The 24,226-nt window shown below is 42.0% G+C and overlaps 1 protein-coding gene across 10 annotated transcripts in view; it reads left to right on the top strand.

Annotated features, from left to right (window-relative positions):
* Window positions 1–24,226, top strand: part of PYGL (glycogen phosphorylase L) — a 69,689-nt gene that overhangs the window by 17,237 nt on the left and 28,226 nt on the right. For 6 of the 10 annotated variants that reach the window (XM_064571041.1, XM_064571038.1, XM_064571036.1 and 3 more), the window contains exons 5-20: window positions 1,601–1,732; window positions 5,497–5,608; window positions 6,077–6,159; window positions 8,276–8,419; window positions 8,649–8,741; window positions 9,423–9,569; window positions 9,905–10,068; window positions 10,486–10,645; window positions 11,157–11,258; window positions 11,406–11,553; window positions 11,652–11,710; window positions 11,821–11,962; window positions 13,406–13,613; window positions 21,096–21,230; window positions 21,923–21,989; window positions 23,732–23,904. In XM_064571041.1, coding sequence (XP_064427111.1) covers window positions 1,601–1,732; window positions 5,497–5,608; window positions 6,077–6,159; window positions 8,276–8,419; window positions 8,649–8,741; window positions 9,423–9,569; window positions 9,905–10,068; window positions 10,486–10,645; window positions 11,157–11,258; window positions 11,406–11,553; window positions 11,652–11,710; window positions 11,821–11,962; window positions 13,406–13,613; window positions 21,096–21,230; window positions 21,923–21,989; window positions 23,732–23,904 — 2,069 coding nt within the window. Of the gene's footprint in view, window positions 1–1,600; window positions 1,733–5,496; window positions 5,609–6,076; window positions 6,160–8,275; window positions 8,420–8,648; window positions 8,742–9,422; window positions 9,570–9,904; window positions 10,069–10,485; window positions 10,646–11,156; window positions 11,259–11,405; window positions 11,554–11,651; window positions 11,711–11,820; window positions 11,963–13,405; window positions 13,614–21,095; window positions 21,231–21,922; window positions 21,990–23,731; window positions 24,088–24,226 lie in introns of those variants that run through there. The other 4 variants (XM_064571043.1, XM_064571044.1, XM_045900832.3 and 1 more) reach the window with 3 other exon arrangements.

Raw genomic sequence — 24,226 nt, 5'->3', positions numbered from 1 at the left:
TAGGTGTAATATTTTAAAGCTTTCACTAATAATGTCCTTACTTTAAAAATACATCCCCCCTCTCCAATGTGTTTTTTGTTGGTTTTGTTTTGGCATGTTTGTTTATTGCAAACCAAAATCCATTTGATGTCCAGAATACCCTAAATACAAATTATGATCTTAAAATTTTTATAAGAAATATGTGGTTATAAATTAACGTAAATACCTGGGAAAATATTGAAATTGTCAATAAATAAATTCATTACATCTTAGTGCATATTATTTTCAACATGAACCATAATTAATAGTTCATTATCAGATCAAAATTATTAAAGGGATTAAATTAAACAAAGACTACAAAATGTAATAGTGTCTTGTATCTATACTGACATCAGCTTTATTAAGAGAGCTGTTGAGGCACTTGGGTGGCTCAGTCAGTTGAGCCAGGGTCCTGGGATGGAGCCCCATGTCAGGCTCCCTGCTAAGTGGGAAGCCTACTTCTCCCTCTCCAGCTCCCCCTGCTTGTGCTCTCAGTCTCTCTCTCTCTCTTTTTCTCTCTCTCTGTCAAATAAATGAATAAAATCTTTTTAAAAAGAGAGCTTTCTATGAGTGGTATTTCTTTTTTTTTTTAAACAGATCTCAATTTTATTTTTATTATTTTTTATTTTTTATATATTTTTTAAAGATATTATTTATTTATTTGACAGAGAGACACAGCGAGAGAGGGAACACAAGCAGGGGGAGTGGGAGAGGGAGAAGCAGGCTCCCCGCTGAGCAGGGAGCCCGATGCGGGGCTCGATCCTAGGACCCTGGGACCATGACCTGAGCCGAAGGCAGACGCTTAACGACTGAGCCACCCAGGCGCCCCTATGAGTGGTATTTCTTAACTGGTCTGTGTGTTCTAGGCAAAAGAATCTTGACAGAAACCATCATGTAGGAGCCTTCAGGTCCAGTTACCCAACTATAAACATCCCTGGATGGCCTCTCTCTGTCCCTCAAGCTGGACAATTGTATTCACAGATGTTAAGACACAGACACCCAGAACCCACCCATAGAACCCACACACCTAAGGTCAAAATTCAGCTGTGCCATTTACTATCTATGTGACTTTGAGCAAGTTACAATTTCCTCATCTTTAAAAAGGGAAAAATCATAGTTCCATCCTACAGGGTTATGCTATGAGAATTAAATGCAGTAATATGTATTGACAGGTATGATTGTTGTTGGTTTAGGTTGTAATACTCTAACAAAGGTGAACTAAGTTTGACAGAATCAATAATCTTTCTTACCAAAACAGTATTCTTGCATTGATTTAGTCAAAGATATTTTGATTCGAGGGGCGCCTGGGTGGCTCAGTCGTTAAGTGTCTGCCTTCGGCTCAGGTCGTGATGCCAGGGTCCTGGGATGGAGCCCCGCATCGGGCTCCCTGCTCGGCAGGGGGCCTGCTTCTCCCTCTTCCTCTCCCCCTGCTTGTGTCCCTGCTCTCACTATCTCTCTCTGTCAAATAAAGAAATAAAATCTTAAAAAAAAAAAGATATTTTGATTTGATATAATTTGATTTGAGATAATGGAAGGTCCACATCTCCTGAAAAATAAATTCTCAGCCGTGTCCTTTTCGTAGGTAGAGGAGGCAGATGATTGGCTCAGACATGGAAACCCCTGGGAGAAGGCCCGGCCTGAGTTCATGCTGCCCGTGCACTTCTATGGAAAAGTAGAGCACACCGACACTGGGACCAGATGGACCGACACCCAGGTATTCAGAGTGTCCTCATGCTGAGTACTTTGTATACTATAGCGCAGTGAATACATAGCATAGAGGATGATGTGTATATGACATTGAGGATAGTACATTATGTATTGAATAATAGAGTATGTTTTTATCAATAAATCTGTTCCTTCTCTTAGTGAACCCACTCTTTGGAGACAAGGGAGCTGAGACCAAGAGACAAGTGACTTCCCCAAGGTCAAGTGACTTATCAGTCATTTTGCAATCAGCTTTTTCAGAGATTAATCAGTTCTGTAATTCTAGTGTGCTTTGCTCTCCAGTTTTGTATAAAGTTTTTGATACCAAGATTAAATAAATTTAAATGTCCTTTCTTACTGCACTGCCATAGATACATTTACTTGGGACTTACCAGGGGTAAATGTATTAAAGCTAAAGTATTTATTGAAAGGATTGCCAAAAATTGTATTCGTTGCAAAGTCAAGAAAAATAATACAAAATATTACAAACCATATTTTTATTTTGTGCAAAATCACTTCTAGAGAAATCATGCTGGTGTCAATCCAAGTGGACTTAATTCATGACTAGGTATTTATCCTGCCACTAGATTTGAGCATTACCTTGTTGCTGACCAATTCATTTCTAAGCACCCCCAGTGATGCTTTGTGCTCTGCTGTCTTCTTACTTCCTGATTAATAACCCCTATTAATTACTAGACTGCATTGTCCAATCTTTGGAGGCTCTACTTGAGATATTTGCTTAATAAATATAATCTCAGGCTGGGAAGGATATGTCACCAGCCAGTCTTTAAAAGCTTAAAGGAAATGGTAAAGAGCAAGTTAATACTTTTAGTTGGCAAAATTGTGAGTGAAATTCAGTACTGTAATGCTAAATTCATTTGGTTTGTGGATTATTCCCCATGAATAAATGCTTTATTTTAGAAGAATCAAGACCCATTTTATAGTTGACTTTTTAAACTGATAATTTATTCTGCTAATCCATGTAGAGCTCTTCACAGTTCAGAAAAATACGACTATTTAAAAATGATTTTTCTATCTGAAGATGAATTTATTCAACATAGGAAATAGCAGATTAGAAGCTAAAATAGGTCATGATAGTATAATAGTATAAGGAATAAACTAATACTGTAATTTCAAGATAAGTTTCTCTTTCTGTTTTTCTAAATTTGGTTAAACAATAGAACACGATCTGACTTTTCCTTCAGACACCTGTTCCCTGCTAAGGTTTCTCTCCCAGTGCCTGCACCCAAGACCACACATCTAGTTCTTACTCTCCTGCTTGGCCAGACCCCTATCTGTGCTGCGTTTGTGTGGACACAATTCTCTTACTTGCATTCAGCAGAGTCCCGACCTTCTTCCACCTCTTGGATGAGCTTTTCTGCCAGGGTCTTGTCCTCTGATTCCACACACACTGTCAGCTTCTCGCAGGTACTCTAGGTAGTCGATCTCCCACTGTGCACGTTCGACCCTCAGGGCTAGGTTAGTCCGGTGCTCTTATATTCACTTGTGTAGGTCTGGCATCTTCCCAGCATAGCGGGTATGTTTTTTGAGAACTCTCGGAAGTCTTGAATGTATGCCCTCCTTGCTTGGGTATATTTTTCCAGTCCTTGCTTCAGTCAGAAAATAAATGCTCAAATTATTGCACGTTATTTAAATTAGCCAAGTAATATAAATACCTATCATTCACTGAAGAAGATTTTTAAAATACAAATCATCATAAGGGGGATAATAAAAATCACCTGTAATCCTTTAGTTCAAAGTACCACTGATTTGTTAGTGTATCAGTTTTTAAAATTTTTCCCATGCATTTCATCATACATATATAAATATATATTTTAAAATGTGATTTTACTATACTGTTTTGTAACATTTTCACTTGCTAACACACTGTGAACAATTTCAATACTAATTAATAGATAGCTATATGATAATTTTAATGATACAGAATTCCATTGCATTGATATCCTATTATTTATTCTATTAGACTCTTTTTGATGGACATTTATGGACTTTTCAACAATGCTGAAAAAAAATCTTTGTATTAAAAAAACACAATCTGAGTTGCAGTTGGTTACAAATACAGTTAGGAGAGCTGCAAACAAATCAATCATTAATATGCCCAAAGAATTCACATATGTATTTGGCATTAAACTAGTGAGTATTTGGTGTAGGTTTTAGTGTCTAAAACTTCCAGTGACTTCTGAGCTATTTAAATGTAGGCAGTTTACACAATCAATCCTGGAAATATTCTGTTTACACTAGGTCCAACTGTTGAGCTACCTTGTATTTACAGAGCACCCCTAAACATTTTCATAATATATCCAGAAATTCATTTAGAAACAGTATATTTTTCTGTGCCCACAAAGGCAATGTCACAGGGCAGATGGAATACAAGGTGAGCTGCCCCAAGCCGTGCAGCACTTTATGGATTTCTGGAAGCCATTGCCCAAGTCAGGCCCAGGTCTGTAGCTGGTGAGGTCAGAGAGCATGAGGACAGGCATGGTGTGCACATGCTGTGGGCAACTTCCAATAAACCGAGCAATCCATTTCACCCGTGTGTCAGCTCAGGTCCTCTGGAGAACAGACACCAGAGAGAATTAGAAGTGCAAGTGCCATAGTGGGGCAATGCCTGTGAATGACAGAAGGGAGTGGGGAGAGGAGGAGGCATGGCACCTATGAAGAGAAAGGGGGAAAGAAAGAGGATCCTCAGTAAGAGCCTCAGTGGGCCTTATAACTCAGAGCAAGCAGCCAGGCTGATGGGGCCCGAGGTTAAAGATTGCTCATGAGACAAGTCCTAGCTCTCAAGATCTCACCACAATGGAAGCATCCCTAAGAAAACAAACCTCAGCTCGGCTGGGCTCGATCTCCCAGGTGGTAAGTTGTGCCTGAAGTTCTCTAAAGAGACATCCGAGCTTTGTGCTTCCCCAGCTGCCTCAATTACACTTCAAGGGTCAGAAGGACAAATCATGTTTGAACCCAGACTCACCCCCACTCTGTAAACACCTTTTCCTGATGGATCACAACGTGCTTTAAAAATCTCCAGAGACTTCTATTTTCTAGTAAAGGTATTTAAAGAAGGGTGATTTATTACTTCGAGGTCGTGGTCTTCATGGAAGCGTGACTGAGTATATATGATTGACTGATACAGGCTATAATGCTTCGTTCATTCATAATTCAGCAGACCACATTAAAGAGATTTGTGTAGGTTTCAACCCTACCACTGACTGTGACTGTGGGTAAGTCACTTCTCTCTCAGCCTCATTCCTTTCATGTCCAAAATGAGTGGATTGCACGAAATGATCTCTAGCATCCTCCAGTACAATCAGTCTGTCATTCCCCTTCCTTAGAGCTTGACTGATGAGGCAGGGAATAGAAGTGAGTCTTTTCCCACATAAATTTTAAATTCACATGCAACGCAGTTATCTTCCTGTTCTCTGTTTCAGTGACTGTCACAGACTGAGTTAGATTTTCCAAAGCTCACCTCTTACACCCATCTCAGCTAATTATCAGCTGATTTGTAAGCCCACTAAAATAACTCTTCTTCATGCAACTTTGAAAAATCTTGCATAGCATTTTCAATATCATCCATAATCTATCTTCATATATTTCCATTCCATTAATTTTGATCCGTATTTGAAATCAGAATCACTGAATTACCTACACTAAACTTACGCTGATTATTATTTTGTAATCCCTTGCTGTGTCCCGGCCCACTGTTCAGCCCACGTCACCACACATGGGAAACTGAGCAGCTGCTTCGGTTTAATCCCACAGGTGGTCCTGGCCCTGCCATATGACACCCCAGTGCCTGGGTATATGAATAACACCGTCAACACCATGCGCCTCTGGTCCGCGCGGGCGCCGAATGACTTTAACCTCAGAGACTGTGAGTACAGCCTGGGCTCTCATGAATGTGCGTGTGTGTTTAATCTTTTTGATCTCAGAGGCAACCAGATCAGCACCAGCTCTAAAAGAGGGCACAAAACAAGGATCTTGGGGACTGGGACATGAATGGTTTCTGTGTGTGTCAGTGTGTGTGCATGTAATCTTTCTGATCGCTAGTTAGTATCGCTAGTTGAGAGAAAAGCTTTGAGTTTCTGATCAGAGCTCTCCAGTGAGCAGCCATTGTATGGAGCATGCGCGGAGGACATTTTAAAAGCAGTCCTGCAGTCTGGCCCTCTTAGACTCTCATGCGAATCACAGCATGGAGGGTTGTGGAAATCCTTTTGGATTTTCAGGAGTTGTAGGAATCCCTACATCCACGTGGTACACAGCAAGCATCAGGTGAGGTCAAGGGGCTTCGATAACAGTGGCTGGCTTATCTATTTATTCATTTTTCTAACCTTCCCCTCAGTTAACGTTGGAGACTACATTCAGGCTGTGCTGGACCGAAATCTGGCCGAGAACATCTCCCGGGTCCTCTATCCCAATGATAATGTGAGTGGTCGAGCTTGCTTTCTCAGTGGAAACAGAAGCAGTCTATTTCAGAAGCACTTTTCCATAGCCCATAAAGCACATCTCCAATATTGATTTTTTTTTCTTAAATGCACTATAATCTCCATATCTCTTCCTGAATTGTCTAGATTTCCCCTGCCACCCAAGTAAGGAAAACAAATTTGTACAATACATGAAGTCAGAATTGGTATTTTGCCCTTGACTAGTGACCTCACAACCAATTAGGAGGTTATGTCTGTACATTTCAAAACAAAACCTGGATATAAAAGATGAAGTGAAGCACTGGTAAAATACTACTTCCTTTCCAAATGGAAGTTTCTTCCACAGAGGCAGAAGACCCTGGAGGTTTCCTGCCTGGCCTCTTCCCCTCGCTGACAGGCTCTTCCCAGCCTTCTACGCTCAGGCTCAGTGGGGTCTGGACCTCAGAGCACACCCAGGAGCAAACGCTTGTTTCTTATGCCACTTATTCATCTCTTGAAATTTTTTCTCCTGGGTGATTATTCCCAATTTTACACTAAAAATAGCTTAGCTAAAATTAAAAAAAAAAAAATTTTTAACTTGGAACTGCATCACAGATGACCACTGTGGATTCTTAGTTGGTTTAAATATACTTAGCTCTATCTTATATGTGGGTAAAATTATTTTCTTGAAGCTGTAATGATTACTCTTTTAATAATAAGTCTCAGAAACAACCAGATTGGTACTCGGCTGTTTGCTACAGCATTTTCAGAAACTTAATGGTATATGTGATTTTTTTCCTTTGAGAGAGACATTGTGACTTCAGTACATGTCAGAAAAATCTCTGACCCAAAAGCAAAAAGTCGTTTTGTTTCGTGGTAAGTTAAAGTAAGAATCCCTCCAAGCACTGCCTAGCCAAACCCAGCCTGCAGAATTATTTAACTGGAAAGGGCTTGAAATTAATCCTCCCTATCTTCAGTAAGGACCAAACCTAACTTTACTTGGAAATAGCCATCTACGGCAATTCATAGGGGACACAGAGTTAGCATGGGGTGCAAAGTTAACTAAATTCATTGAGTAAAAGGTAGCTGTCAGGGTCATGCCTGTTTTTAAGTACGAGTTGATAAATCATTTTTGTACTGTAATTACAAAAGCAAACTCATTCACTGTCGCCAACTTGGCCATAGCCCTCCTCCAGACATGAGTCCCTCTTCCAGGAATCTTGCAACTGTCGTCCCTCTGCAGCTAGTTATTTTTTTTCTTTGCTTAAAGCTCTTTAAAGTCTTCTGATCATCTATAAGAAAAGTGCAGAATCTCAGATGTGCTCCTTAAGTTCCTCAGTGGTACGGTCTTGAGTTCTCAGATGCATCCTCCATGATCTTGCCTGCAGGACTGTTTGCTCTAATCTTTCTCACCTTCAAGGGAAGGCTCTTGCAGCTTCCTTCCTGGCAGAATTGATATCCACTGCCTGGGTTCTGAAATTTGGTTGGGAGAAGAAGGCCTAGAGTCTCAACAATTCAGCACATAAACTTTCACTTAAACCCCTTCCCCCCATTTTCAGTACAGAGTGGTACCCCTGCTTTCGACTCTCCATGCCTCTCTCCAGCCCAGAGGCCCCTGTGTTACCATCTCCAGAGAATACACATCGGGCTTCTGCCTGCGTTGGGGAAAGAGATTGCTCAGCTCGGGGGGGCTGGGGGTGAAGTCTGACGCCAGCTACTGCTTAGGCTCATGGCTGACCTTTTACCATATCTTCTCCCCTACTTCCAAGGGCACCAGTGCTGCCAAGTCCTGAGCCTTTAGGGGCTTTGGGGCATAAATTTAATTGCTTTTTGGCTCTTCTCTTCTATTCAGTTTTCCTGGGTCTTCTGGCCCAATTACCACTCACCCATCTATTTTTCAGCTTCAAAAAGGTTGTTGCTATTGTCTTGTCTCCCATTCCCTTTATCCTGTATGCCTTCTTTAAATCCCTTTACACTTCAGGAAGGAGCAAAGCCTGATGCTTGGCCTTCAACCTGCCCTCTTCCTCCAGATGTCCTATGAGCTTCCATCTTAAAGTTCTCTGGGCAGGAGATCTCTGGCATATTTTGGCCACGCCTCACAGTGTGAACCACTCTCACTCCGTCTCTCTGGCTTGAAGTTTTTTGAAGGGAAGGAGCTGAGATTGAAGCAGGAGTACTTTGTGGTGGCTGCTACCTTGCAAGATGTCATCCGACGTTTCAAAGCCTCCAAGTTCGGCTCCACGGATAGTGCCAAAACTGCGTTCGATGCCTTTCCAGACCAGGCAAGTGTTCTGTCTGCGAACACGGACAGAGACAATGAGGGATCAGGACTTCCTATCAGATTTACTCCCCTTTCTCAGTACTAAAAAAGTTGAGTAGGTGCGGTAGGCTTAAAGCGCCTCACCGAGGGTGGGCATTCTGTTCGGTGCTTTGTGCAGACGTACATGAGGGTAAGGAAGCCAGACTGCGGGCCATCCATCACCCGCCCGCTGATGCCTTTTCCCCGTACAGGTTGCCATCCAGCTGAATGACACACACCCCGCACTCGCCATCCCTGAGCTGATGAGGATTTTTGTGGATATTGAAAAACTGCCCTGGTCCAAGGTCTGGATAGTTTGGCTTCCTTTTCCTTTAATTAATAGTATATCTGTGGTTCAGAGATTTTGCCAAAAGCTCCTTTTACAGTTTTTCAAAATAAGTTACTGTTGCTCACTTCCAATGGTTAAAGGTGAAGTCTGCCTGGTGCTAACATTTCTCTGTCCTTACAGCTTTACAGGGAGGAAGACTAATAAGTAAATACATTCCTAATGGGACGCAGCTCAGTAGCTCAGACTTACACTGTGATTGCCATTTTTGTGTCGAAAAGGATTCTAAATTAAATTCTCCAACCTCAGAACACAGCTAATTATGTGTCTCCACCAGTCTGCAAATCAGTATTTTAAACGTACTGTGTACTTTTCTCAGAACATTACTTGTTTGTATTGCTCAGATTTTGCTTTTAATAAACGGCATGTTAGGATAGTAGAGAAGACTTATCAGTATGTTGTCTTCAGTTTTCTCAGACAGTTTTACAAATGGCTGCTTCCCCCCACCACCCCAGAAAAAAACCATATTCCCATTCTCTGGATGATTTGGACCCTGGTGGAATTGAGTGTGTCTAACTGTGTCTGACTATTGCAGACCGGCAGGAGCCGAGGGAATGTTTGGTCTTGTGGGATTGGGTGTGCACCCGCAGGGCAGCCTTCTTGCAGAGGGAAGCAGCTAACTCCTCTCCCCTTCCCTCAGGCCTGGGAGATCACCCAGAAGACCTTTGCATACACCAACCACACGGTGCTCCCAGAGGCTCTGGAGCGCTGGTCCGTAGAGCTGGTGGAAAATTTGCTTCCTCGACATTTGCAAATCATTTATGAGATAAATCAGAAGCATTTAGATGTAAGTCATTTTGAGAGATTCCCACCCCTTTTGAGAATGAGGTCTTGAGATGTTAAGGGTGGCTGCAGTGTTCCCTCCCACCAAACTGGAGGCCCAGACATCTTCCAGTCATAGATACATCAAAAGTATTCAAGACTGGGTGGGGCTCTGTTAAAGACGCTTTTTTGAAAACACTAAAATGGAGGATGGCATCTCCCCAGGGCGGACCCAGCCCCTCTGTGTGGCAGTGAAGTTCCATATTTGCTCCATTAGAGATTTTGCTGGGGAAGTGAATGACATTATCTTAACGCTTAAAACCTGAGTTGCCAGCAAGGCCTTTCTCTTCCCTTGGCTAGAGAATTGCGGCCTTGTTTCCTAAAGATGTCGACCGTCTGAGAAGAATGTCTCTGATTGAAGAGGAAGGAGGCAAAAGGATCAACATGGCCCATCTCTGCATTGTGGGCTCCCATGCTGTGAATGGCGTGGCTAAAATTCACTCTGACATTGTGAAGACCCAAGTGTGAGTCTCCATTCCTGTGGTGGTGGGTCCAACGTTGCTCTGTTAATGCACTGATGCTAGTAAATGCAGGGATGCATTTTGGGATGAAGAAGGGCCCTGTCAAAATGTGCAAAAGTATTTTCTTCTATACAAAGTAACCTTTTCAAAAAGAAAATGCCTTCCTCTCTGAACCATCCTACTTCTAGATGTAGGAGCCAAAAAAAAAAAAAAAAACCTATTCTACTGAAAATCTGGTATATATGTCAGTGCCAGGAAATCATATGGAGGTGACTTGATTTGGAATTTTTCTTATAATTATGTTGAATTGCAAATGGATCTCGATTTAGAATGACAGCAGTAGCGCTGCCAGCCCCCCCCCCACCACCACCACCACCTTTAATCTCTCTAAGCCTACACTTGGCTTCTGGAATGTAACAGGATCCTGCTCTTTCAAATTCAGCGATGTGTCTCTTCCGACTCCAGATTCAAGGACTTCAGTGAGCTAGAACCAGACAAATTTCAGAATAAAACCAATGGGATCACTCCAAGGCGCTGGCTCTTAGTCTGCAACCCAGGGCTGGCAGAGTTAATAGCGGAGGTAAGGGGGAAGTCAGGGGAGGCCTGACTGCAAGGCTAGAGGTGGACGAGTGCCCTTATAATCCGAGAATCCAGTCCAGCCCTCAGCGGGTGACGTGTGCTGTCCCACAAAGCTCCGTGCTTGATTGAATTCTTTGCTCTAGCCTGCTTGAAATTCTTAATTTTTTAAACAAGGGGTCCACAGATTCCATAGCTGGCTGCCAGTACTCCTGTGGCCCACAGATGGAAGATGGTGGCCCTATTTAGTAAGGGAAGGTGATAAAAATAACTAGTAGAACCTGGGTTCTGTGTTAACCCTTGTAGGTAGGTCTCCTGTTTTTAACACTTACTGCCACTGAAACTACAGCTAAGATACCAGCAGAGGGTTCTTCCCAGCCAGCATTTCCAGGCTCTTCTGTGAGGCGCGCTAGTCAGCTGTCCTGATGTAGGCACCCGCCACAGACTGACAGAAACTGCGCAGGTGGGCTGGATTGCCGTCCCTGACTAACATCACCTCTTCTTTAAACTGAAAGAAAATCGGGGAAGACTACGTGAAAAACTTGAGCCAGCTGACGAAGCTGCAGGGCTTCCTGGACGATGACGTCTTCCTCCGAGAAATCGCCAACGTGAAGCAGGTGCGGCTTCCCGGTGTGGACTCCTTCGGCGGCACTAGTTCTGAGGGTTTATGAAGCTCCCCCCCGCCCCCCACCATTTTTAAAAACAGACCAGCTGCTGATGCTTCCGAGTCAAAAGGGCTCCGGCACGGCGCACTGTCTCCACAGGAGAACAAGCTCAAGTTTTCCCAGTTCCTGGAGAAGGAGTACAAAGTGAAGATCAACCCCTCCTCCATGTTCGACGTGCACGTGAAGCGCATCCACGAGTACAAGCGGCAGCTCCTGAACTGCCTGCACGTGGTCACCATGTACAACCGTGAGTCACCGCGCGGCGGCCGCGCCCCTGGAGGCGGGAGCCTCGCCACCCCAGCCCGCACCCGCCCTCCATTCCACCCACTCCTAAATCTTTTTCAGGCATTAAGAAGGACCCCAGGAAGTTATTCGTGCCCAGAACAGTCATAATCGGTGGCAAAGTAAGCTCATTCTATTCACTGGGGATGCGGGGGTCCAGAAATGGCAAGAGTGCCATTTCTCCACTTCATCACGGCTGCCTGCCACCGTGTGTTTGCCGTTCTTCCCCAAGGCTGCCCCAGGATATCACATGGCCAAAATGATCATAAAGCTCATCACCTCAGTGGCAGATGTGGTGAACAATGACCCTGTGGTTGGAAGCAAGTTGAAAGTCATCTTCTTGGAGAACTACAGAGTGTCTCTTGCTGAAAAAGGTAGTATCCTCATCCCAAATCATGCACAGCCAGGGCAAATTCTCCGGAAAGTTTACATGGTAGGGAAAAATGAGGTAGCTAGGTTCTGGGGGGTCAGTAACTTAGAATAGAAAGTGTCACTCTTGGGCAAAATTAGGGCCTAGGCTGAGTCTTGGCGATGATCCAGATGACGATGAGATTGCTGTCCCGGGAGTCAGTATCACCGATTACCTTTGCAAGTGCATTTTCCTGCCAGCTAGCTAGCCAGAGTTGGGTGCTGCAGGAGGTGGCCCTGAAGTTTGGGCAAAGTGCAGACCGGGCTCTACAAAGGAAAGGAAAAGAAAGGGTCTTCCATTCCCAGCTCCAGTTTTGCAACAGAACACCAATTCCCCAGGCCCCGATATTCCTCTGGTCACTTCGTGGAATGAAGAAGGGCTGTCATTTGTTCATGTGGCAACAGGGAATGAGGACAGATGTCAGGCTGCCAAGCATGAGGCTTAGATGTGCTTAGACTGATCACGCATGGAGTTCCCACGTGGGGACAGTTAGACTGGCAAAAAGCCAACATCCCTTTCTCTACTGCTCTCTTTGCTTATTTGCATCATGTGCTTACAAAGCACCGTCCACATGCAGATGCCAACTGTGCATTCACCCCAGTCCCAAATTGAAAACAGACCTTTCTCTTTTTGAGGTATTTTTGGGTCCTCTGATGTTACTCTTTAAGACTGTATGCAGAAAGAGAAGAGCCAGGTTCCTACCGATGCAAATGAAGAGATACCTAATCCACAAATAAGCCTTCAAAGTAAAACAGAGAATTGGTTCTGACCTTTGAAGTCAAAGAGGGAGAAGGAGTGGCAGCACTAATTTGTGTGTAAATTAGGCTGAAAGGTCAGAGGCTTGGTGTCTAGCCCCAGGCACACCTCAGGTGCACCCGGTGCAATTCTCTGCCATATAAGCGGGAGGGAGGGAGGAGGTGGAAAGTGGAAGGAATGCAGAGGATCCAATTTCCTCAGATTATAAAGGAAGAGTCAGGAGAGACTGAATTTTAAAGATCAAGAAAGAGAAGTTTCAATCTATTTTATAAAGTTATCAAGCAAAAGAAATAAAAACAAAACCATAACAAAAATTGGAAGGAAGAGCAGGAAGAAGAGAAATATAGTGTCAGCTTTTATAGCAGAGCGTAACAGGTGCTCTCTGGAGTTTACAGACCAAGGAAGAGTAGTATGAGCATATACTTATTTAGCGCTGTGGCCATCACCACCCAGATAGCACATCAAAAATGGACAAAAGCAGTTGCCTGAGTCAAGGGGAAGAGTGAGATCCATCCTTCCATACCATATGAATGTTTACCTTGATGTACATGGACTACTTTAATGATCAGAACAGGCCCGCTAGATAAATACTCAGATACAATAGGAGATCTAGAGAGACGGAATCACTGATGTTAATGTACCTTCCTTGCAGTCATTCCAGCTACAGATCTGTCGGAGCAGATCTCCACTGCAGGCACTGAAGCCTCAGGGACAGGCAATATGAAATTCATGCTGAATGGGGCCCTGACCATCGGGACCATGGATGGAGCCAATGTGGAAATGGCAGAGGAAGCTGGGGAAGAGAACCTGTTCATCTTTGGCATGAGAGTAGATGATGTGGCCGCTTTGGACAAGAAAGGGTAAGGGAGCAGCTCCTCCTTATTGGGCAGGTGCTCCACCCCACCCCCAGAAGGGTGCCTGCCCACCCAGGTATCCCACTGAGTCGGGGTCATGTGAAATGCGGCCACACAACATCTCCCATGCGCCTGGGCAGCCTCCTCACAGCTTAGTTTTATTAAACCCAGCAAGTGAACGTGAAAGGGACTTGGGCACAGGTGCATGAGGTCCTTGCTATTTGTTATCTGCTGGTGTAGTTGGTTACATTAGTTTCAGGTGTACAATATAGTAATTCAACAATTCAGTACATCACCCGGTGCTCATCATGGCAAGTGCACGCCTTAATCCCCATCACCTGTTTAACCCATTCCCCCACCCTCAACCCATCTCCCCTCTGGTAACTGTAAGTTTGTTCCCTGGAGTTAAGAGTCTAATTTTTTGGCTTTTCTCTTTTTTTCTTCATTTATTTGTTTTGTTTCCTTAAGTTTTATACATAAGTGAAATCATATGGTATTTGTCTTTCTCTGACTCACTTATTTCACTTAGCATTATATTCTCTAGATCCATCCATGTTGCAAAGGGCAAGATTTCATTCTTTTTATGGCTGAGTAATATTCCATTATATGTGTATACCACTTCTTTATCCATTCAGCTATCAGCACTTGGGCTGCTTCCATAATTTGGCTATTGTAAATAATGCTGCAATAAACATAGGGGTGTATGTATCCCTTTGAGTTAGGGTTTTTGTATTCTTGGGTAAATACGCAGTGGTAGAATTATATGGTAGTTCTATTTTCAACTTTTGAGGAACCTCCATACTGTTTTCCATAGTGTCTGCACCAGTTTGCATTCCCTCCAGCAGTGCACGAGGGTTCCTTTTCTCTGCATCCTTGCCAACACTTGTTGTTTCTTACATTTTTTATTTTAGCCATTCTGACAGGTGTGAGGTGATATCTCATTGTGGTTTTAATTTGCATTTCCCTGATGATGAGTGATGTTGAGCATCTTTTCATGTTTCTATCAGCCATCTGGATGTCTTCTTTGGAGAAATGTCTCTTCATGTCTTCTTCCCATATTTAATTGGATTATTTGTCTTTTGGTGTTGAGTTATATAGGTCTTTATATATTTTCAATACTAACTTTCATTTTGCAGGTATCTTCTCCCATCCAGTAGGTTGTTTTTTAGTTTTGTTGATAGTTTCCTTTGCTTTGCAGAAGCTTTTTATTTTGATGTAGTCCCAAAAGTTTATTTTTGTTTTGTTGCTCCTGCCTCAGGAGACATAAACAGAAGAATGTTGCTATGGCACATGTCAGAGAAATGACTGCCTGTGCTCTCTTCTAGGACTTTTATTGTGTCAGGTTCACCTTTAGGTCTTTAATCTATTTTGAGTTTATTTTTGTGTATGGTGTAAGAAAGTGGGCCAGTTTCATTCTTTTGCTTGTAGCTGACCAGTTTTCCCAGTACCATTTGTTGAAGAGATTTTTTTTCCTGTTGACTATTCTTGCATCCTTTGTCTAAGATTAATTGACCAGATAATCGTGATCTATGTGTCCGTTTTGTGCCAGTACCATACTGTTTTTGCTTACTGCAGCTATATAGTATATCTTGAAATGTGATACCTCCAGGTTTTTCTTCTTTTTCAAGATTGCTTTGGCTATTCAGAGTCGTTTCTGGTTTCACACAAATTTTAGGATTATTGTTCTAGTTCTGTGAAAAATGCTGTTGATATTTTGATAGGGATTGCATTAAATGTGTAGGTTGCTTTGGATAGTATGGACATTTTAACAATATTTGTTCTTCAGATCCATATACATGGAATGTCTTTCCATTTCTTCGTGTCATCTTCAATTTCTTTAATCAGTGTTTTATAGTTTTTGGAGTACAGGTCTTTCACCTCCTTGGTTAAGTTTATTCCTAGGTATTTTATTATTTTTGATGCAACTGTAATTGGAATTCTTAATTTCTTGTTCTGCTGCTTCATTATTAGTATAAAATGCAAATTTATATATGTTTATTTTTGTATCCCATGATCTTAAGAGATTTGTCAGTTCTAGTAGTTTTTTGGTGGAGTCTTTAGCGTTTTCTATATGTAGTATGATGTCATCTGGAAATAGTGAGTTTTACTTCTTCCTTACCGATTTGGATGACTTTTATTTTTGTAGTTGTTGTTGTCTGCTTGCTGTGACTAGGACTTCCAGTACTATGTTGAATAAAAAGGGTGAGAGTGGACATTCTTATCTTGTTCCTGACCTTAGGGGAAGATCTCTCAGTTTTTTACCATTGAGTATGATGTAAGCTATTAGTTTTTCATATATGGCTTCCATTATGTAGAGGCATGTTCCCTCTAAACCTACTTTTTTGAGTGTTTTTATCATGAATGGTTGGTGTACTTTGTCAAATGCTTTTTCTACATCTATTGAAGTGACCATCTGGTTCTTATCCTTTCTCTTGTTGATGTGATGTATCACATTGATTGATTTATGAATATTCAGCCACCCTTGCCTCCCAGGAATAAATCCCACTTGATTTCGTGAATGATTTTTTTTAATGTAGTGTTGGACTCGTTTTGCTAATATTTTGTTGAGGATTTTTGCATCTATGTTCATTAGAGATATTGGCCTGTAGTTCTCTTTTTTTTTTGTAGTGTCTTCATCTGGTTTTGGTATCAGGGTAATGCTGGTCTCCTAGAATTAATTTGGAGGCTTTCCTTCCTCTTTTTTAAATGTTTGGCAGAATTTACCTGTGAAGGCATCTGGTCCTGAACTTTTGTTTGTTGGGAGTCTTTTGATTACTCATTGAATTTTATTACTGGTAATTGGTCTGTTCAAACTTTCTATTTCTTTCTGATTCAGTTTTAGGAGTTTCTAGGTTTCTAGGAATTTATCCATTTCTTCTAGGTTGTCCGATTTGTTGCTATATAATTTTTCATAATATTCTCATAATCCTTTGTATTTCTGTGGTGTCTATCGTTACTTCTCTTCTTTCATTCATTTCTGGTTTTGTTTGAGTCGTCTTTTTTTTTTTATGAGTCTGAATAAAGGTTTATCAATTTTGTTGATGTTTTCAAAGAACCAACTCCTGGTTTCATTGATCTGTTCTATTGGGGTTTTTTAGTTTCTATGTTGTTTATTTCTGCTCTAATCTTGATTATGTCCTTCCTTCTACAGGTTTTGGGTCTTGCTTGTGCTTCTTTTTCTAGCTTCTTTAGGTGTAAGGCTAGGTTGTTTATTTGAGATTTTTCTTGCTTCTTGAGATAGGCCTGTATTGATTTAAACTTCCTTCTTAGAACAGCTTTTGCTGCACCCCAAAGATTTTGGACCACTCTCTATTTTCATTTTCATTTGCCTCTATGTATTTTTTTATTTTCTCTTTGATTTCTTGGTTGACCCATTCATTGTTTAGTAGCATGTTATTTAACCTCCATGTATTGGTGCTCTTTCTAGATTTTTTTCTTGTGGTTGATTTCTAGTTTCAAAACATTGTGGTTGGAAAATATTCACGGTATGACTTTAACCTTTTTGAATTTATTGAGACTTATTTTGTGGCCTAACATGTGATCTAGAGAATGTTCCACATGCACTTGAACAAAATGTGTATTCTGCTGTTTTAGGAGGGAATGTTCTGAATATATCTGTTAGATCCATCTGATCCAATGTTTCACACAAAGCCACTATTTCCTTGTTGATTTTCTGTGTGGATGATCTATCGATTGATCTAAGTGGGGGGTTATAGTCCCCTACTATTATTGGATTACTACCGATTACTTCCTTTGTTTGTTAATAGCTGCTTTATGAATTTGGGTGCTCCCATGTTGAGTGTATAAATATTTAGAATTGTTATATCTTCTCTGGATTGTTCCGTTGATTATATAGCCTCTTTGTCTCTTTTTACAGACTTTGTTTTAAAGTCCATTTTGTCCAATATCAGTACTGCCACCTGCCTTTCTTTTTACTTCCATTTGCATGATAAATGCTTTTCCATCTCTTGACTTTCTTTTTTTTTTTTTAAGATTTTATTTCTTTCTTTGAAAAAGAGAGAGAACATGAGCCGGGGGGGTGGGGGGTGGAGAGAGAGAAGCAGGCTCCCCCCTGAGCAGGGAGCTGGACATGGGGCTTGATCCCAGGACCCTGAGACCATGACCTGAGCCCAAGGCAAACACTTAAGTGACTGAACCACCCAGACACCTCTCCATTTCACTTTCAATCTGCATATGTCTTTATGTCCAAAGTATGTCTCTTGTAGGTAGCATATAGATAAGTCTTACTTTTTTATCCATTCCATCACCCTGTGTCTTTTGATTTGAACATTTAGTCCATTTACATTCAAAATAATTATTGATAGGTATGTACATATTGCCATTTTGCTGCTTGTTTTATGGTTGTTTTTATAGTTCTTCTCTGTTCCTTGTTCTCTTCTCTCATGGTTTGCTGGCTTTCTTTAGTGATACATTGGATTCCTTTTTCTTTATTTTTGCATATCTATTACTGGTTTTTGATTCATGGTTATCATTAGGTTTGTATATAACATCTTAAGCATATAGCAGTCTCTATTAGGTTGATGGTCGCTTAAGTTTGAAACCATTCTTTACTCCACCCCCCACCCCACATTTTAGGCATATGATATCATACTTTATTTACATCCTTTCATTTTGTGGATCCCTTGACTGATTTTTTTTTTTTAAGATTTTATTTATTTGAGAGCGAGAGAGAGCATGAGCAGGGGAGAGGGGCAGAGGGAGAGGGAGAAACAGGCTCCCCACTGAGCAGAGAGCCCGACACGGAGCTCAATCCTAGGACCCCAGGATCATGATCTGAGCCAAAGGCAGATGCTTAACCAACTGAGCCACGCAGGTGGCCCCCCTTGACTAATTTTTATAGATATACTTATTTTCACTGCTTTTGCGCTTCCTACTTTTCTTACTCCTACTTATGATCTTTTCTTTCCACTTGAAGAATCCTTTTTAACATTTTTTTTAAGATTTTATTTATTTATTTATTTGAGAGAGAGAGAGAGAGAGAGAGAGAGAGAGAAACAGCATGAGAGAGGAGAGGGTCAGAGGGAGAAGCAGGCTCCCCGCTGAGCTGGGAGCCCGATGGGGGGCTCAATACCAGGACCCTGGGACCATGACCTGAGCTGAAGGCAGATGCTTAATGACTGAGCCACCCAGGCACCCCCTTTTTAACATTTCTTGTGGTCACGAATTTAGTGGTCACGAATTCCTTTAACTTTTGTTTGTCTGGAAAAACTCTCTCTCCTTCTATAATGAATAACAGAGTATTCTTGGCTGCATGTTTTTTCCTTCAGCACTTTGAATATATCATGCCACTCCCTTCTGGCCTGCAAAATCAGTGAAAAATCAGCTCACGGCCTTATGGGGTTTCCCTTGTATATAACTGTTTTCTTTTCTCTTGCTGCATTTAAAATTCTCTCTTTATCACTACTTTTTGCCATTTTAATTCCGTGTGTCTTGCAGTGGACCTCCTTATATTGATTTTGTTGGGGGCTCTCTGTGAATCCTAGATCTGGATTTCTATTTCCTTTACCAGATTTGGGAAGTTTTCAGCTATTATTTCTTCAAAAAAAATTTCTGCCTCCTTTTCTTACTCTTCTCCTTCTGGGATCCCTATAATATGAATGTTATTACACTTGGTGGTGGTGCTGAATTCCCTAAGTCTATTTTCATTTTTTATTACTATATTTTCTCTCTCCTGCTCAACACAATTACTTTACATTACTCCGTCCTCTAGGTAGCTAATCCTGTCTTCTGCTTCTTCTAGTCTATTATTTATTCTATCTAGTGTATTTTTAATTTCATTTATTAAGTTCTTCATCTCTGGTTCATTTTTATGTTTTCTCTCCATTTGTTAAGGATCTCATTGAAGTCCTGCACACTTTTCTCTTAATCACTCTTAAGACCATTACTGTAAAATCTCTATCAGGCATATTACTTATCTGCATTTTATTTAGGGCTCTTGCTGTGATTTTGTCCTGTCCTTTCATTTGGGACATTTCCTCTGTCCCTCATTTTGCCTAACTTTCTGTGTCTGTTTCTATGTGTTGGGAAAGTCGGCTAAGTCTCCCGCTCTTGAAAGTAGTGGCCTCATGAAGAAGAGTCCGGGAGTGCCCTGCAGTGCAGTGTGCCCTGTTCACCAGAACCTCGTGCTTCAGGGCTGTCCTCTATGCATATTGCACACACCCTGCTATTGTAGCTGAGCCCCTTTTTCCTTCAATCCAGTTGTCTGCAGTGGCTCTCTTTGCCTGTTGGAGGCACAGTTTGGTCCTTGTGTTGTTAGTGAGCCAGGCTGGGGCCACCTCGGGCTTGAGCAGAGTCGGACCAGGCATTGGCCAGAGCTGCAGTGACACCAGAGTGGGACTCTGTCCTCCCCTGAGAAGCTTTCATGGGCGGGCAGTGCTTGGAGGCAGACCAGCTGTCTGCGCTCAGCCCGCTGCTGGGGCTGCGGTCTGATTGTTGCGTGTGGTTGTCTTCTCCCCTCCCCAGGGCAGGAGTCACTTCGGAGTGGGGCTGGCCCGTGTGGGGGCTGCTTGCACACAGCTAGGCTCGCGGCCCCACTTCGGATGGGCTCCGGCCAAGAGCGCATTGTAGGGGGCAGGAGCCCAGGAGAACTCGGGGGCAGGGTGGGCAGTGCCAGCGAGGTTTGCCCAGGTCGCTGTGGGAGGGGGCCTGGAGCAGAGGCCTGACTGGCAGGGCAGATCTGCAGAGGAAGCTGGGGGCTGGGCGCACTGTTAGCAAGTCAGGCGGCCAGTGCTCCCACACCACTGTTCCCACAGGGGTCCGGGTGGCTAGGCTGGGGGGCAGGGAAGGGAAATAGTGCCCAGCAGCTCCTCTGTTCCTGGAGAAGTCGCCTGAAGATCCCGATCCCTGTCCCTCTAGCATATGCTCTGAGTTAGTAAACAAATCTCCCTCCAGTGTACCCCAGGTGTTTTTCTATACTGTATCTCGGGCTGCTTGCTGTGCTGTCCCTTTAAGGGCAGGGACTCGGCTTCCTGTAGCTGTCCCCACTCTCCCAGAGCCAAGCCTGCTGATTTTTAAAGTCCCAGGTGGTAAGCCCCACTGATGGTAAAAACTCACAAAATTCAGCCCCTCTGGCTTTCAAAGCCAAATGTTCTGGGGATTCATCTTCCCCATGTGGGCTCCCCAGTGTAAGAGTCTGTTTCTCTACCCTCTTCATGCCCACAGCATCCCTCCCTCCTGAGGACAGTCCCATGGGTCCATTTAACTCCCAACCACGTCTCCGTTCTTCCCACCCTCTTTGATGTGACTTCTTCTCCACATTTAGCTATGGAAAGTTTGTTCTGTCCGTCTTCAGGTTGTTGTCTCGGTTATTTACACCTCTGTGGGTGTTATCTAGCTGTATCTGTGGGACAAGGGGAGCTTAGGGTCCTCCTACTCTGCCATTTTCCCTGGAAGTCACCTGTCTAGTGTAATGTTAATCACACACACTAACGGAACCTTTTTCTTATCACCCCCACTCTCACCCCACAGGTATGAGGCAAAAGAATATTACGAGGCACTTCCAGAGCTGAAGCTGGCCATTGACCAAATTGACAATGGCTTCTTCTCTCCCAAGCAGCCCGACCTCTTCAAAGACTTAGTCAACATGCTATTTTATAACGACAGGTGAGTTCCCACAAGACGATCGTGCTATTTGGGCCATGAAAAGGGGACAAGAACATCTAAACCAACTACAACACATCTGTGTAATTAGCATAGATCTATGATCTGAAAAGCTAACCTACACTTGAAAAATTAGATATTCTCTACTAACTATGCAGGAAGGTTTAAGAATAAGACCCACAGATCTGGGATTCTTTTTCTCTTTCCACTGGTATACCCAAGTTTTCAGATAACATCCATATGCTGACATTCTTACATGTGGGAAGAACCAATATAAAGGTTGAGAGCTGGTTAAAATTCTTGTGAATAGAAATGTAAGTTTGGTAAACCAGCCATGCCTGGTGTTATGCTAAAGAGAATTTGTCAAGGGGGTGGTGCACCTGGGTGGCTCAGTCGGTTAAGCATCCAACTCTTGGTTTTGGTTCAGGTCATGGTCTCAGGGTCATGAAATTAAGCCTCACATCTGGCTCCCCCCTCAGCGTAGAGCCTGCTTGTATTCTCTCCCTTTCCCTCTCCCTTCCCCTCTGCCCCTCCCCCTGCTCATGTGTGTGTGCTCTCTCTCTCTCTCTCTCTCTCCCCCAAATAAATAAATCTTTAAAAAAAAAGCAAAAGATAATTTTAAGTGGAATCTTAGCACACATATTTTAATGAAGATTTTTCTTGTTTTGTTTTTCCCTTCCAATCACAAAAAACAGGTTTAAAGTCTTTGCAGACTATGAAGCCTATGTCAAGTGTCAAGAAAAAGCCAGCCAGCTGTACATGGTGAGTACACTGCCAAGACCTATAAAAGAAACCAGTTTACTATGGTTAATTAAAATTTTTATTTCTTTTTATTAAATCTAAATAACAGGGCCCCATTGATCAATCCAAAAAGAGAAATGAGGCAACTATCTAGGATATTCAGACCTTATCTTCTAATAGAAGCATATCCAGTCCCCCAAAAATGTATAGGCCAGAGTAAATTAAAGTTAATGGCCATTAGCAAGGAGGGGCAGTACTCAAATTAAGCTGAGTGGCTCACTACCTGCCTCCAAGAACTCAAAGTTCAAAGTTCAAAACTCAAAGACAAAAGAAAATGGTCAACGCTAGCTCTTTCCTCTTGATCTCCACTTGTATTTGTGTGTAGAATGGCTAAGAGGAAAAGAAATATAAATAGAGCAGGAAAGGAAAATATGACAAGGGCAAGGACAAATGTGAATGCCAGTTTTGCACAATGGGTCTCTTTTGCTAATGTTATGGCCCAAATCCAAAGATGCCCGTCTCAAAGCCCAGCATTTGGTTCAATCTTTCTTGTTCATTAGTGCTAATTGCAGTTTTTACTCATAACAATTATCGTATTTTTGGGCTTAGAAGCATGTTGGGAAGTCTATTCATTATCCATTTAAATAGTTAAAGAAAGTGAAGAAAAGGAAGCTTTTATTTTCCTCTTATTTAGCAAGTTTTCAACGTCCGAATAAACAAATTTTAGACTCTGTGTTGCAGTACCTTATGGAATAATCATAGTTTTGGCTTTTCTTTTAAGTGTTTATAATGCATTGCTGATGGCTTTGAGTAATGTTCTGGTCTTTTTCTTTTTTTTAAGATTTATTTAATTTTTTGAGTGAGAGAGAGCAGGGGCGGGGGGGTGGGGCAGAGGGAGAGGGGGAAGAGAAACTGAAGCAGACTCCAAGGAGCTGAGCGCAGAGCCAGATGCAGGGCTCGATCTCCCAACCCTGAGATCATGACTGAGCCAAAACCAAGAGTCAGACACTTAACCGACTATGCCATCCAGGTTCTCGTGTTCTGGTCATTTTTAATGAACTTTTAGAGTTCTTTATAAAATCATGAGGGTATAAAATAAATAGCTTCTTACATTATTTTACATAAAAATTATAAAGTTTGTACAGAATATATTTTATTAAGGATAAGGCCTTACTTGATCCTGTTTTGAAACCCCAATAGAGTATTTGGGATTCAGTGTAAATCAACTGGGGCATCTACCTTCAGAAAGAACAAGAAAGGAGAAGTAGGTCAATAAATTGTCCCATTACATTGTTGCCCTGCACAGCAGCTAACATTCTAGAGTAGTGTTTTTCAAACTATGATCTAAGCCACAGGTTAAATCTCTTCACACGGCATCTAGCAGACAATGAACGTTAGTCCCTTGCTTCCCCTCTAATTTAAAGGGCTGTGAAATAAAAAATAAAGCATGGGAAATATGGCTTGCATGCCAAAATATTGTAACCATAGCAACAATTACCAATTAGGGAATTTACATCCATGGTTTCTCTTAAAATGAAAAATACTCTTTTTTTTCGTTCTTAAGAGAAATATACTCTAAACAGGAGAAAAGCATCATCTGCCCTATCTAGCTCTCAGCTGTGAAACAAATGTATTTGATTCACTACAACTTACTCCTGTCATTTTTCCCCTTCAAATGTGCTTGGATATGCTTGGCCTAGCATTTGTCATAAAGCTCGATGGGCACTCAGGCCATGGGCCATATATATGTGTGTTCTTTACAGAATCCAAAGGCCTGGAACACAATGGTACTCAAAAATATAGCTGCTGCAGGGAAATTCTCTAGTGACCGAACAATTAAGGAATATGCCAGGGACATCTGGAACATGGAGCCTTCAGATCTCAAGATTTCCCTATCCAGTGAATCTAGCAATGGGGTGAACAAAGCCAATGGAAAGTAAGTTGTAAAATGTCTCTAGAAAAAAAAATAACTTCTTACTGGATTTAAAAACTTTCACAACATTCTGTGATTTTGTTTTGTTTTGTTAGCTAATAATCTAGTTAAGAATTCCTGGGAATTAGGAGGGAAAGGGTATGACTGTATTAGGGCTAAAAATAAAGTGCCAATTTACAAGGGCTACATGAGTGCCAAAACTTGTTATTTGATGGCCGATTGAGTAGCATGCTAGGACTTTCTCCAGGGCTATTCAAAAAGCTAGAAAATACTGGGAACTTTTTAATGCCATTTAAATTAACTAAACTAAAACACAAATTACTTA

The sequence above is a fragment of the Mirounga angustirostris genome, unplaced genomic scaffold (assembly GCF_029215605.1).
Source record: "Mirounga angustirostris isolate CCGP_5_RB_7025 unplaced genomic scaffold, mMirAng1.0.hap1 SCAF_9, whole genome shotgun sequence".
Classification (NCBI taxonomy): domain Eukaryota; kingdom Metazoa; phylum Chordata; class Mammalia; order Carnivora; family Phocidae; genus Mirounga; species Mirounga angustirostris.
Note: the sequence above shows the minus strand (reverse complement) of the source record. Positions and strands in the feature narration are given on the sequence as shown.